This window comes from Neopelma chrysocephalum, unplaced genomic scaffold (assembly GCF_003984885.1).
Source record: "Neopelma chrysocephalum unplaced genomic scaffold, ASM398488v2 Primary Assembly neopelma1_45, whole genome shotgun sequence".
Lineage (NCBI taxonomy): Eukaryota > Metazoa > Chordata > Aves > Passeriformes > Pipridae > Neopelma > Neopelma chrysocephalum.
In genome coordinates, this window is record NW_020897704.1 from 4352534 (window position 1) to 4367892 (window position 15359).

Here is a 15359-nt window from a genome sequence, read left to right on the forward strand (position 1 = left end):
GGGCGGTGGTGCTGCCGCGGGGCTGCGGCGCCCTCTGGCGGCCGCCCGCCGTCAGCGCAGCAGCGGGGCACCCCGACATCCCACTGCCTTCCCCGTCATTTTCCTTTCCTGCGTGACTGTGGGAGAGACCACCCATCCATTCCAGACTGCGAGGCAGAAGAAGAAAGCAGAGGCAGAATGACTACCAGCTCCGCTAAATTTATTTGACCGTCCTCCCTGGAGGAGACGCAGGTTTCTGGCATTTCGTTCTCATTCGCTGCATGTTTGTTATCGCTCAGCAAAGCACCCGAGGTCCAGCTCCAGCGTGTTTCACTCTCTCGGATCGCGAGTATGGAGTATATTCACGTTCTCCGAAACAGCATCATCTAAACCGCGCACAAGGTGCAGAGAGGGAAGCTGGAGTGCGGTTCTGTGCGACCAGGAGGGATGCAGCCCTTCTGTCCCTCGGGCAGTGCAGAGATGGCAGCCTGCCATGGCAAGAGTGCCAGGCAGTCCCAGTGCCCTCTGCGGCACCAGTGTATCTGCTCCTGAGGCTGGGAAAGTCTTGGAGTTGTTCCTTCAACACCGCTTCAACAACTAAGCTGCTGTGTGTGGCTGGAACTGGCTCCAACGAAGCTGATTTGGTAAATCAGAAGAACCAAACGACACACTGGACTAGCTCAACCGCCTCTAGACTTTACAACTTACCCTTAAAATTTACATGAGGCTTAGGGCCAGTTCATCATGAGTGCTTGCTGCGAAGGGAAACTTGGTGGTAAGCTGACGACTGTGAGCAAGGCTTTAGCAGCCCAGGTCCAGCCCCAGCTGCTGTGCTGGAGAAGCATCATGGGCACAGGCAGGCGTGCAGCCTGCCTTCCTGTGAACGTGGAAGAGGATGGTGCTGCTGGCAAAGGGTCCAGAAGGGCTGCAGCTCCCTTGTTCTTCCTCTACTTCGTACTCTCTGCTCTCCCCCTTTCCATCAGCTGACCTGCAGAGCACAGTGCAATGTAAAGGCACTCCTAGTAGTTGTAGGTAACACAGCTTGGGTAGCAAAAGCTGCATCAGCACAGGGCTCTTTGTGGGATTGTTTGTGTGGGAGGCATGTGGAGCAACTAACGTGGCATTGCTGTGACAGCAAGATGGTTGTGAGATGTGGGCTTTCCTCGTCCAGGAGGCAAATCAGAGCTTCTGCTTCTCTACAGGAAAGGCTGGAAAAGAAGCTAAACCGGAGATGTGCCTCTGTGAGGGAGTCTATGATTGCTCAAATTAATCTTTCTGTTCACCAGAGAAAACCACAAGTCCCACAACAGAGCCTAACCCCCATAAGCTTTAGAAGACAAGGAGATACAACAGACCTATTATATATGGTCTTGTTCCTACACATGAACAATTAAATCATGCAGTGCTTTCTTCAACTAATAACAGACTGGATTAGAGCTACAGAGCAGAAAATCTAGGCTAATGCCAGTTTGCAATCCTGAACACACACTTGTCTGCCTCAGATTTGAAAGCTATATGGCATTACGGGAGACTTTGGGTGTAATCCCTGTAAATAAGTAAACAAATGAGTTGAAGATAAAGACCAGATAATGAAGTACTGAAAATCATTGCTAATGTCAATGTGAGATGTGGACATAAGGAATAAAATTATGGGTCCAGATCCTTGGTTTAAAGTACTGAAAACACTGGTTTAGCACTGGTACTTTTTCTGTTAAATTCCTCCCTTCTCACAAACCTTGAGGCATACATAAACACTAACAGCTTGTTCTACAACAAATTGAGCTGGGGATTGAAAGAGACGGGTCCTTTCTGCTCTCCACTGTTTCCCCAGGGGATCATTCAAAGCAAAGAACAGTAAGTTAATTTGAGCAGGTGGTGCAAACGTTTCCCCACGTACTATGTCCATATGGGGAATCAGTGAAAGTGCTGTAATCAACTTGCCTGCTCATCAGCTCCCCTATTTGCATGAGCCCTATTTGTAAGAGTCCTTATGTGTACATGCGTTCATTTAAGGACAAGGCTTGCACAACTGAAGTCCCTGGTAAAGTTCTTTCACACTTCAGTGGCTACAGGACCTGACTCTAGGAGCTTGCTGGGAGTCAGCTAAGGCTGGAGAGCCTCAATACTGCTAGTATTGTATTCCTTCATTTATGTAACTTGATTTTTAAAAAAATCAAGCCTGTCACATGATTACAATCCATTTCTTACTGATATCTAGGAACTCTGATTCACAAATCCCAGCTGCTTTTGCCTTCATAAATTGTATGGAAAAGTGCTTAACTTCCCAAAGGCCCCTTCATAATGCCTTTCTCCTGAAAAAAAATTAAATTGCTAGTAAAATCTTTAGGCCATCTTAATGTTACCTTGAGTTTGTGTACATGTTTCAGGAGTAGGGAATAGTACAATGCAGAATCAGAACATAAAATCCAAACTTATAGCTATTGCATATCAGAATATTCAATTACTTCCCATGGATTTGAGTCAAAATATCAGTTCGCATGTCTGTGTCCTCTAATAGACCTTGAAATGAAAAGGTGCAGTCTCCAAGAAATAAAATGCTTTCAAATTTTCTGCAGAAAATTCTGACACATACATCTAAAAATAAGAGTTAAAGGAAGGAAGGAGACATCCTCAAGACAAATAAATGCTGCTTATTTGCTTTTTTGAGCTTAAGCCGAAGATGTGGAACAGGGGGTTCTTAAACATGCTTGTGATCTGGATGCAGCAATTTCATCTAAAGCCAAATGCTTTCTGAGAAGGTAGAGAACTTACTGGTTAAACACAGACAACAAGTTTGAAAAGGACTCTGTTAAAGAAAAAAAAAAAAAAAAAAAAAAAGAGGTGAAAATTATCACATGATCAAAACTAACAGCTTCCATTCACCTGCTCTGGGGCTTGTGGTCCTGGTAGAGTGGTTTAAAGAGTTACCACCCTTCAATCAGAGACCCCTGGTGGCCTAGTGGTTAGCATGCAGGATTCTCACTGCTGCAACTTGGGTTCGATTCCTCGGTCTCCCGGGCAGATGGAACCCATTAGCCCTGTGAGGCCATCCATCTATGAGAAGGTCACTCTAAACAAACCTACGTCCTGAGGACCTCACTGCCATTGTCCAAGCTTGCTTGGCCCCGGCAGATGAACCTTAGGATTAAAGGGTGGGCTCAGTTCAGTGCAGGCTGTGTCTCACCTAAAAATCCATTGCGCAGGCTGGAAAGGTAAAAGACCTTTCCCCAAATCTTCGTTCGCGAAGACTGGCCATTATATATATATATACCCTTCAATCAGAGTTTAGTGCCCCTAAAGAACTTGGAAGATAAAGGGCATGTGTTCCCCAATTGTCTTGTTCTTTTAATGAGATAGTTGTCTACAAATCTGATGGAGAACAGGGAAAGGGGGTGAATTAGAGATGTGGCAGATAAAAATAGCATCTAGATATTTTGAAGGATGATGGGAGGTAAGATAATGCTCCTATGAAATTTTACAGGTCTTGTTTCCTGTGTTTACTCTGGTTTTGCATCAACCCAATACTGCTGTACTCAAATTTGGGCTTGCTTTTAATGAGTAACCTTTCTATGCAGGGAAGAATCAAGCCTTGTATGCCTAGAGGTGCATTCTGATGTTTCTACTTGCTTAGGAACAATAAAGTTATTATTGTGTAGCAGAAATCCTCCTTTAGCTCAAAGATAAAGAGGCATCTTTTGAATCTGTAAGATTCTGTAAGGATGGTTTACTGTATTTTTTATTTTAGGGAAGAATTAAACACCCCTGAGTTGGCTACAGTAGTCCTTGTTCCTCTTCAAGAGTAAAGAAAGAATTATGTATAGTTAAGAATCAGTGAAAATTTTCAATTCATAAGTTATGTAAAATAAGAACTCTCTTTTTCTCCAATGTTGGATATTGTAATTTTCTTATCCCTGACAAATTACAGAAAACGATCCCCCCAATTTTCTAGTCTTTTGCCAGTTTTCAAGTCTGTAGTCCAAAGTCTGGAAGTGCTATAAGGAGGTGGTTAAAATACTATTTTTAAAGGAGATAAACAGTATCTTTTACCTTAACCTTTTTCAAAACAGGTTTTGAGGAACTGTAGTTGCTGGAAGTTAAAAAATTCTATTTCAGACTCAGATAAATAGCTGCCCTGGAAATTTCAGCTTAGGTAGTTATGAGTCATAGAATCATTGAATATCTTGAGTTGGAAGGGACCCACAAGGATTATCAAGTCCAACTCCCTGCTCCTTACAGGACTACCTAAAAATAAACCATATTGCTGAAAGCACCATCCAGATGCTCCTTGAACTCTGACAGTCTTGGTGCCATGACCACTTCCCTGGGGAGCCTGTTCCAGTGACCTACCACCCTCCCAGTGAAGAGTGTTTTCCTTATGTCCAATCTGAACTTCCCTTGAGGCAGCTTCGTTCCGTTTCCTCATGTCCTATCGCTGCTCCCCAGAGAGAGGAGATCAGCACCTCCCCCTGCACTTGCCCCCCTTGAGGAAGGTGTCAATTGTGATGAGGTCGTGTCTCAGCCTTCTCTTCTCCAAGCTGAAGAAGCCAAGTGACCTCAGCCGCCCCTCATAAGTCATGCCCTTTAGGCCTTTCATCATCTTGATCACTCTTTTCTGGACACACTATAATGGTTTGATGCAGTTCTTATATTGAGGCATCCAAAACTGGACATGGCACTCAAGGTGAGGCGACACCAGTGCAGAGCAGGGTGGGACAATCACCTCCCTCAACCAGCTGGTGATGCTTTGCCTGATCCACCCCAGGAGATGGTTGGCCTTCCTGTCTGCTAGGGCTCACTGCTGACTCATATTTCAACTTGTCATTGACCTAATCCCCCAGATCTCTTTCTAAGGGAGTGCTCTCTAGCCTCTTGTCCCACAGTGTTATGTATAACGAGGATTACCCCATACGTGGAGAATCCTGCACTTGCTCTTGTTAAATTTCACATGGATAATGATTGTCAAGCTCTCTAGTCTATCTTGATTTCTCTGTAAGGCCTCTTTGCCCTCAAGGGGGTCCACAGCTCCTCCTAGTTTAGTATCATCATCATACTTAATGTAGATTCTATTCCTGCATGTAGATCATTTATAAAAACATTAAAGAGAACTGGCCCTAAAATTGATCGCTGGGGCACCCCAGGTGCTTGGCTGCCAGCCTGATGTAACCCCATTTACTATAACTCTTTGAGCCCGACCCATCAATTGTTCACCCAGTGTATTATGGACTCATCTAGCTGTGTGCTGGGCATTTTGTCCTGAAGGATACTGTGAGATACAGTATCAAAAGCTGTGCTGAAATAAAAAAACCCCCACATCTACTGCCTTCCCTCAGTCAGCTACATGGGTGATCTTGTCATAAAAGAGAAATTAGGTTAGTTAAGCAGGAGTTTTCCCTTATGAACCTGTGAGATCAGTAACTTTAAAAGTCCATGAAAATTGCCTCACAAAAAAAAAAAAAGGAAAGTTTTCAGCAGTCCTTCATATAGGAAACTCCAGGAAAATTGCCTGTAGTTCTCATAATCTCTATCACATTAATTAATGCTTTATTGCGTACAGGCAAGCTATAGAATGAATAGTGCAACAGGCATTTTTCAAAGAAAGTTATAGTAAGAATGTTTAAGGTTTTACAATCTCAGGAGAGCTAAACAAGATTCTTCATATCTGAGTATCAGAGAAGACAGGCAGGCTGACAAATGATTGCCCTGATTAAAGCAACAATGCCAGTGTGGTGTGTTGTTTGCACATGGACTGTTTCCTTTGAATAAGCTTTTCCTGACCTTTACAGCAGGTAAGAGCAATGCTTGCTTGAGGACAGTGCACTTCATGTGAGCAATTCAAGGAAGCTGTAAAAGTCCCTGGATCTGGACCCCAAGGCTTGGAAAATCCTCTGTTGCTCTACTGTTGTGTTACAGGAATGCTCTAACCATTCACCTCAGCAAGGACACAGGTTTCAGTGACCCCAGGATAAGAGTCTGTGTCTCATGGTGCTCTTCAACCAGTCACAGAGTATGTGTGGTCACCTTGTCCTCTACCTGTGATGGCAATATCTGCCAAAACACAGAAACACAGCAGAGACAAAGAAGATACCTGTGCAGGTGGGAATCAGCTAGAATACCTACCTTTTCACTGGACCTCAGTTTTCTGCTAGATGCTTCAGTCATGGTAATTATGCATGGGATTTCCCAGTTCCTCATTCAAGGACCCAGAATGCATAAAGATTGCTTGTAACCAAATATTCCTTTTGCCCATCAACCTTGTGCCAAACACCAGTAGGAAGCAAGGGACTACTGGTAGATATTTGTTGATACAAACACATTACAGGCAACATATTGATCACCTCTACACATCAGGCTGTGTGCACTGTAATTTTAATATAATTGGCAATGACAGATGTTCATTCTATAAAGCTACACTGAGAATATTACTAAAAATTCTACTGTCCATTGATTACATATAAAAATAAAATTACATGGTGTATTGTGGTCTATTGTATGCATCCAGAGAGGAACAGTCTTCTCCCTTACACCACTATCCTGCATCAGCATTTATGAGCTGAAGGCCTCCACTGTTATGATAAAACTAGGCAGAGAAGTGGTTGTGCTATGCAACATGACTCCCTGATTTACCCTAATTTATTCTGTTTTGGATTGGCTACTCCACAATTGGTATCATGGCATTCGTTTAAGATAAGATAGGAAAAGAAAAAGGGATTTAAAGAAGCAAGATCTTTAGCTTTCAAACCCAGCAGAGGTGATAAAAAATTACACCAACCAAGTGAAAAGTAGAAGAGATTTTCGCTACAGCAAATCTTGAAAATCTCATTCATATATGGAAATCTGTATTGATAAATGTACATAAGTATTATATGAATGATGACTTGCTAAGTACACTTAACTGCTGTCAATATGCACATTATGTAGATCCCATTAAATACTTGATACCCTCAGCTCCTAATACATCAAGTGGAAACTGAGAATTAGTAGGAATTGAAATCTTTTTAAGATCAAGTGTAAAATTTGGCAATGTTTAATCTTTTCTTGTCTTCCCATTGCTTCCTAAAATGAAAAGTTTAAAGATCTACTTCTTTTTTTTATTCCTTTGACATGGTATTTTAATACTTTGCCACGAACCTAGCCTGCATACCATTTCGATATAGTAGTGTTGAAACATATCTGATGTCCAGCACGTAATAATTTTCTGGGGGGTAACTGGAAAGTGCACTGAATTTTCCTTGAGAGACTTGCTCGGGGCATGGATCATATTTTCCTGTAGTTATGGTGAAGGTACAGCTAAAATAAAATTTTGTACTCTATTTTAAGGGTAAAAAACTCATTAGAAGTAAATCATTAATCCAAAGGAGATCTGATCATTGCTATTAATAGTAAAGTAGATGCCCATATGTCCCATATTTTGACTACTTGTACGTGGTGTAATGCATCCCAAGATACCTGTACAAGCCTGTTCTAAAGTATTTTGCCCGTCTGCTTTCACTGCAGGGAATTGTAAGGGTAACAGGAAATACTGGTTACTGGTGTTCTTTATTGGTGTTGAAGCCTGTTGAAACTGAGGCAGGCTTCAACAGTGTCCGGAGTGAGCATTCCCAAGTTTGTACTGTGAAAAGGGTCTGTAGCCCCTCATTAGCACTGCCCAACATAGCTAGTCTAGCCCTTCTCCTGCGGATTTCAGCTGTTTGTGATCCAAGACCTAGTTCTGATAGCACCAGCTCTGACAAACTTCTGAAAAAATTGCTCCATCATGAGAAAGTACACAGTGACATGAGATAAGAAACGCAAAACAGCAGCTGGTAGTTTTGAGATATGGCTAGTTGGCAGTTCAAGGATTCAAAAGGAAAAAACACTGCTATAAAAAGGTGTAAAATCCTAAGAGACAAAACAGGTGGCTGGAAGATGGCAACCCATTTCAAGGACGGCAAGGACTTTTCTCTGCATGGCTGACGGATGGCTGGCCAGAGGAGACTCACTGCTTCAGAAGAAATACAGCTTCAGGAATGTCACCTTCAGAGCTCCCAAAACAGAATGTTCACTTAGGTGTGAAACTGTGAAAATTATCACTTTTTAGCCTTTGATTATGAAATTCCACATCTGCAGACCTCTAGTTTGTCTTTGCCATGAGCTTTTATTCTTCACTGTCAATATGACTCATATTACTCATAGTGCTAAAATGAGTAATATTATGCAATGTACTGGGGAGCATTTCTAGAGCATGGAAATCATTGTTCCTAGAACATCTTGACATGAAGATTTGAGAATCTTTAGAGAAGATTTGAGAATCTGAGGAATTATCTAAGACTTGATCTGTCAAGAAGCTGATGAAGAGCCTAAAGTTGTAAAATGGTGAAAGAGAACGTGCAAAACACAGGAATGATAACATCCTCCTGCTAATTAAATTATGAAGGCCTCTAATAAAGAACAGGTGATGTTCCAATTATGATTATTTTATATTAATGCTTTGGCAACTATGAGTTTCTGGTTGTACGTTAAACAGGTGTATTAAAATGTGATACATAAAGCAACTCCTTTCCTTCCCTAATTCTGTAGCAGGAAGAAACCAACCAAATGCTACCAGTGAAACACAATTAAACCTCAGAATTCAGTCCCAAAGGACTTTGACAGAGGTGTGAACCACAGGGTACTCTGACCTGATTTTTTGGTGTGACTGTTGCATATACAAACTAAACCTCTCAATCTCACTTAAAGTTGTATCAGTGGAAATTCAAACAAGTGTAGTATTGTCCCAGGATAAGGAATTACAGGGAAAAGAAAAAGAAAAAAGACTGACAATTTGAAGTGCACAGTGATCCAGTAAACCGCAGAGATTAAAGATCTTTCACCAACGAATGAAAGTGAAATAAACATTTTATCAATATAAACATTATAGAACTCTGATAGTATATTAGCATATGACAAAATTAATTCCTCGAGCACCTGAAGACATACAGAAGTCAACTCTATGTGTTGCAATGCTTTGAGTAGTTTCTGTATTCAGTGCAAAGACCCATAGTAAGGAAGATGGCACAAAGTCTTGAACTGAAGAGTGCTACATCTTGTGGTGTTGTCAAGAAAGGCTAAAGAGAAACTAGTCTCTTAGTATGGTCAAAGACTCATTAAGCAGTGAATTACCACTGGGGATGCTACTCTACCTCTGACTCATTTTTTTTTGTTGTTTCTTTTTTATTTTGCTGTTTTGTTTTGTTTTGGGTTTTTGTGTTGTTTTTGTTTGGTTGTTGTTGTTGTTTTTTTTCAATCTGGCTTGTAGGAGTAGCATATCTTTTGCAATGAAACCGCATCGGTGGTGAAATGTCTTCTCAGACCTTCCTGGGCCGCTTGTTATATAACAGTGCCTGGCAGTGCTTTAATGCCTTCTCAGCGGCTCAGGCTTATCAGGGGCTAAATCAAATGAATATTTAACAGGATCAGGTCCCCGGAAAAATAGTTTCCATCTGGGAAAATCTGAACTGACTGACTCTCTGAATGTGTAGTTACTTAATATTCAGGTACTGATCTATGCTTATTTCTACCAAGTGTCCTATTAGGATGGCTTGATGCAATATAAGAAATAAACCCAAAATCTGTCGTTTCATAGATTTCTTATGCTTCCTGTCGGTTATTTGTGTGTTGTTTAGGTGTTACTCCTAATGCTTGTAAGAAAAAGCTTAGTCCCTTGCCCAGGGCTGCAGCATATTTCACTAAAGTTTAATCTCGAGCTTTCTTTTCAGCTGAGGGTCTGCAGTGCCGCGGGCAGAGGGAGCTGCCAGTCCACCTACACGCACCCATTTGCTTCACCCCAAACCTCGGGAAAGAGCCCTAAGGAATGCCTGTACGGGCTCTTCCCTGCGGGTACCGCTGTTTGCTGGGTACGCACTAACCTGAGGAGGCTGCTCGTCTAAAAGAGGCTGGGGAGAGGGGAGGAGTCCCCGAGGGCCCCCAGTACGGCACGGGGAGACGAGAGCGGATACTGGCCCGGCAGGCTGCCCGCTGGAGCCGGCTCGTCCCGCTCCGCCGAGCTCTCAGGACGGACAAGCGCCTCTGCCGCGGCCGCGCCCCCTCCTGGGCCCTCAAAAAGGGGACGGGGAGGAGGAGAGGCTCGACTCGCACCGGCTGCCGCAGGGGAGCTGCGCCGGGCCCGCACCCACGGCTGCCCGGGGAACTGCCGGGACTCGCCGGCATCTCGAACATCGCCGAGGCTCCCGCTGCTCCGTGCTGCTCGGCGGCACCGACGGCACCGACGGCCGCGGGACACCCGCACCGCCCAGCGGTACCGACGGCACCGACGGCCGAGGTTCCCCAGTACCGTGACCGCCACCGCCCGCCCGCCGGCACCAGGGCCCAAGGGCACCATGACCCTGCTCAAGCTGTCCCTCATGGCCTTCAGCTTCGTCTTCTGGGCAGCGGGACTGACCATGCTCATCATCGGCCTCTGGGCCAAGGTGTCTCTGGGCAGCTACCTGGCGCTCTCGGCCAGCGACTATCCCAGCGCCCCCGCCATCCTCTTAGCCACCGGCGCCGCCGTCATCATCTGGGGCTTCCTGGGATGCTTCGGCGCCGCCACGGAGCACCGGGGGCTCCTGCGCGCCTACAGCGCGTTCCTGACGGCCGTGCTGGCGGCCGGGCTGGCGGCCGGGCTCTCCGCGCTGCTGTACCGCCAGACCCTGGCGCACGGCTTCCAGGAGGGGCTGCGCCAGGCTCTGTTGGCATACGGGGAGGACGAGCGGGTGGCGGACGCCCTGGACGCGCTGCAGCGCGCCTTGTCCTGCTGCGGGGTGCAGAGCTACCGCGACTGGCTCGCCTCGCCCTGGGGACTGGAGCAGAACGGGTCGGTGCCGCTCAGTTGCTGCAGGGCCCGCCGGGGCTGCCAGCGCAGCCCGCCCGACGCTCGCAGGCTGCACCGCGACGGCTGCTTCGCCAAGGTGTCGGCCTTCGTCGGCAGCAACATGTCTTATGTTGCCACCGCTGCCCTGGGACTGGCACTGCTGCAGCTCATCGGCATTGTGCTGGCCTGCTTGCTGGCTGCCCGCGTTCCTGCTGGCCTGCTGGGCACCACCACCCCTCGCTGAGGTCCCCCCACTCCTGTCCCTTGTCCTCTCCAGCTCCCTTCTTTCCCCCAGAACTGAGCGCACCCCACTGGGAAAATCCTCCCTTCATATACACCACTTACACCTGAGCATCCTCCTCCAGGCTCCATTTCTCCTCTGGAGCCCGTGTCAGGTGTGTGTCAATGCTACGGGCATCTCCACAGCCCTTCAGAAGGGAAGGTGCTGGGAAGGCATCTCCTGACCTGACCATGTCCCAGTGCTCCCATGGAGCCTCACGATTTTTTCTGCAGAGAGTGGTGGCAGCATGGACAGACAGGGCTCTGGGGCAGCAGGGACACCTGGGGCAAGGCTGACTGGTTTTCTGGGTGATGTAAATACCCAAGACACTGAAATGTGGGGCAGGAAAGAGGAGAGGGTGTGGGAGAGCAAGAGAGGTCTCTCAACATTACACCATATGAGTATTCCTTGGAGACTGGAAAATGGTGTTACTGGAGTGCACGAGGGGCAGGTCTGGTCCAGGGGCACCCAGGTAGCCATGCCAGAAGCTGACACTGGGAGCTGCTTGAGGGACCGTCCAGCGTCGTGCACCCCATTGCCGCCAAGATTTTCCACCATTGCTGTGAGCGGATTCAAGCTGCCACGGGTGCTTTTCCTGCTGTGGTGTTTCCAATGCTGATCTCGATCTAAAGGTGGAGCTGCAGCTCTGTTACTCCCTCCTTCAGGATGTGCCTGTCCTCTTAGCCAGTACGTCGCCGACTATGTCTTTGCAGGGCTGCAAAGACCGTAAACGCGGGTCCTTGTCATTCAAGGACGTGGCAAAAGCTGTAGGATCAGATTTAACGAGGGGTGGCAAGAGAAGGGAAGGGCTCGTTGCCCTTCAGAAGTTTCTTTTGGACTTTTGAAGTGAACTTCAGGGTGAGTGGAACAGACTTACTGTTTTATAGAAGGGTTTCTACAAACAGCCCTCAGACTCTTTGACACTTTTCCTTTCTCAAAGGATCTGTCTCTGAAGTGTGCCCCCACCTACATTTTTGAAGCCAGATCTATACAACCTGAGAGTAAATGTAGGACCCCCAAGACTTGCTATGTAGTCCTGGGTTTGTTCACATCAGATAGCAGTATAAATCTACAGGATTTTGGTTTTTTTCACAACAGTTCTGGGTTTGCATTTGGAGTTTGAGAAAAAGCAAGCCCTGCACTTGAGAGGGTCCTGAACTTTCAGAGCTTCACTCCTGCTTCTTCCCATGTCCTTAAAACCTCCGAACTCGACTTTTACATGTTTCTCTACCTCGCAGCACAAAGACATGCCCCTCTTACCCAGCAAACTGGGGAGGAAGAATTTCAGAAAAGAGCCAGGAACCACAAAGGAACTCCAGGATGTGGCATCTCTTAGAAATGTGACTAGCAAAGCTGTGGAGAATGGTCAAATGCCAACAAATACAAGCAGGGAAAGAAATCTTGAGTGAAAAAGATGAGTATTAGCTTCATGGGAAGAATGGTATAACCTTGGGGGAAAGGGGATTAACATCGTCCCTTTTTTCAGATATTAGGTGGCTGTTTAGCTGTGAAAATCACATTCCAGATAAAGAGTGCAATGCGAACAGCCTTCTCAGTCATTTGGGTATTCATCTGCACAAGTGAACCCTGGAAATTTGTTGAAAATCTCTCTTTATAGAGAAAACAAAACTTCATTTTTAGGATTGATGTTTATTGTTTATAATTTACATAATATATTTTTTCATTTTTTTTGTAAATGTCCCTATATTTTTTTTAATTATGCACTAGTGGAACTCCTGTTATTTTCTGGAAGTCATCATTATGTTGTACAATTTTAACAATGGACAAAAAGTATAGTTTGTATAGGTACTTGAGAAATGAAGTTTAGCAAATGCTAAGAGCAAAATAAGTCACTGTTTCAACTCCAATAAAGTATTTACATTTCTGTGTGTCTCCACATGGTTCAACTAAGTGCAAATGAAATGAAGTGTGCATTGAAATGTAAAGACAGTAGAACGTTGTAGTTTTTGTTTTTGTTTTTTCCAGAAATCCATTATAGAAGCAATAAAACAGGTGTTGTGGGGAGTATGGGAAAGGAACATGGAATTGCACTGGGTTTATTAAAAAAGTATTCTTTATTGGAGTCAATAGGCTCTGAAAATTTACAAGAATGTGATATTGCTCTTTTTTTTCTCCACTGATTACTAAAATTATTTCTGATTTTGACCTTTATTGCTTTGTATGACATGTAACAGTCAGTCAGAATGAAGTACACTGTTAAAACATATTCAAGCAAAACCCTTGTGTAGATATGCAATTCAGTGAATTTGTTCAGGTTTTAAGTTGCTGAGAATATCAAAATAGGAATGAAACTAAGTTTCAAGCATACAATTGTATGTCTATATGATGGTCCAGTCTGAATCTGAGGATGTAATGAATAATTAAAAATGTAAACCATCACTGCACTCTTGGCCTCACTGAAATAGGATAAACCTTGGCAGTGACAATGTAAATGCTAAGTATACTTATATCACCAAAGACTTCATGGACTGGCTGTGAGTGTTAGTTAAATGTTTATTGCCGGTTCCTGGAATTAACAACATTAACTTTTGTAGATGTGTGAAAGAAGTGTCATTCTTCTCTAATTAATTCCCAAAATAAGAGATTCCCAGTAGCTCTTTGAGTTGTCCTGAATTCTTTGTACCCAGTGCCCAAATCTTACTTTAATTTTAAAATTTATCTAGATTCAATGTTATTTTGTTCTGGATGGTCAGAATGACTGTAACTGGAAAATGTTAGAGTGGACAGTGCTACCTACTGCTTGCTGGAATATGTATTTGTTTTCTGTCATCCTTTCAAATTTAAATTCTCTGATCAAAATGACATATTACACTAAAAGATGAGTCCATGTTTTAAGAAAAGCTAATATCAATTTTAACATTGCTGGTTATTCAAATTAAGTATAGGAGCAAGCTGTGTTGCAGTTGTAGAAACAATAGCTCTGTTGTTTGGACAAAGTGAGATTTAGGATTAGCAGAGTGGTAAGATTAGACTCTTGTTATGAAACAAGGACTATTTTATAACATTGATCTAGAATGCCAAGAATATAAATCTTTCAAACTTCAAAAGTGGTTGACATTTTGTCCAACGCGAATTATTTACTGTAGCTGAAATTCGTGTTACAGATAATCAGAACTTAAAATGGCCTCTATAACTGATTGTGAATTTTTAGATAAGAGATGGCTTTCCTGGAGTTAGAAAACTTAAACAATAACAGTAAGATTGGGTAGGTCAGAGAAGAAAAAAGATTACTTTTGTTAAAATGTAGTTTTTGTGTTTATGTATTCATCTTCTTTAATGTTATCTTCTTTCTTCTGAGGAAAATACAATCATGTGCTATCATTAAGCAGCTGATATTGTATAAAACTGTTGACAAGAATAGTACTCATCTAAGATTTCCACAGATAAATTACAGTAAAGATGCTCTTTTTCTTAAATCCAATAACCTACAGGAGATTTTGATAAATCAGGTGGCATAGGAACTGAGAAGGAAATGCAGTGTTTTCCCAGTTGAATGTTTTGGGTTCCAATAAAAAGGCATATCTATGGAAAATCTGGGCACCTAAGAAGTCTTACCGCAGTCTTGTTCTGAAGCACCACAAAATATTGGTCAGGAACTTAAAATATAAGTCACACAAGTAACAGAATTCAATACTTTCTTTTAATCTGAAAAGACTTTTGACCACTGTAGTTAATACTTCATTGGTCATGCACCCATTCTGCTCCAAAATGGTAAAAATACATATTTCTTCTCAGCTCTATTTGATTCAAACGCACAAATTTCACTCTGTTCAATATGCCATTTTAGTTTGCTGAGAAACTGATTAATATATCCCAATTTAACCTTGTTTTCTTGTGCCCTCTGCTGTCCTCATCTACTTTCTGGGCCAGTAAAATTCAAGTATCAAAAGATACAGTGTCCCATGTTATCAAAGGGAACACAATCACACACACATGTTTTTCAGAAGCTATGTATTTATTGGTCAAATATGTGGATTTGCTTGTGGATGGGACAGTGACAGAAAAAAAAGAAGCAATCTAACGAACATAACATATTTTGTCCTTCACACTAGCTTTCGTTTGCAATTAACACTCAGTATTCTATTGTAGAGAGGAAATCTTTTGTTAATGATTTAAATCTACGAAATACAATTTACTAGAGAATCTCATCTGGGCTACAGAATTAAAATTATCAAATTAAACATTATTTCAAGTGCTGTAATTCTATAAAGATTTCTCTAATCTGTTTGAAACGATTTCTGTGAAGCTTTG

General features: G+C 43.4%; 1 protein-coding gene across 1 annotated transcript; it reads left to right on the top strand.

Moving 5' to 3' along the window:
* Positions 1 to 10243: 10243 nt before the first annotated feature.
* LOC113965606 (tetraspanin-7-like) lies at positions 10244 to 14880 on the top strand. The gene is made up of 2 exons (XM_027679258.1): positions 10244 to 11945; positions 12326 to 14880. The coding sequence occupies exon 1, from the start codon at positions 10335 to 10337 to the stop codon at positions 11049 to 11051; it is 717 nt and encodes a 238-aa protein (XP_027535059.1). The 5' UTR covers positions 10244 to 10334; the 3' UTR covers positions 11052 to 11945; positions 12326 to 14880.
* The last annotated feature ends 479 nt before the right edge of the window (positions 14881 to 15359 follow it).

Bases quoted from the DNA above. Each gene is read 5' to 3' on its own strand.
- LOC113965606 (XM_027679258.1), top strand. From the start codon at position 10,335: ATGACCCTGCTCAAGCTGTCCCTCATGGCCTTCAGCTTCGTCTTCTGG.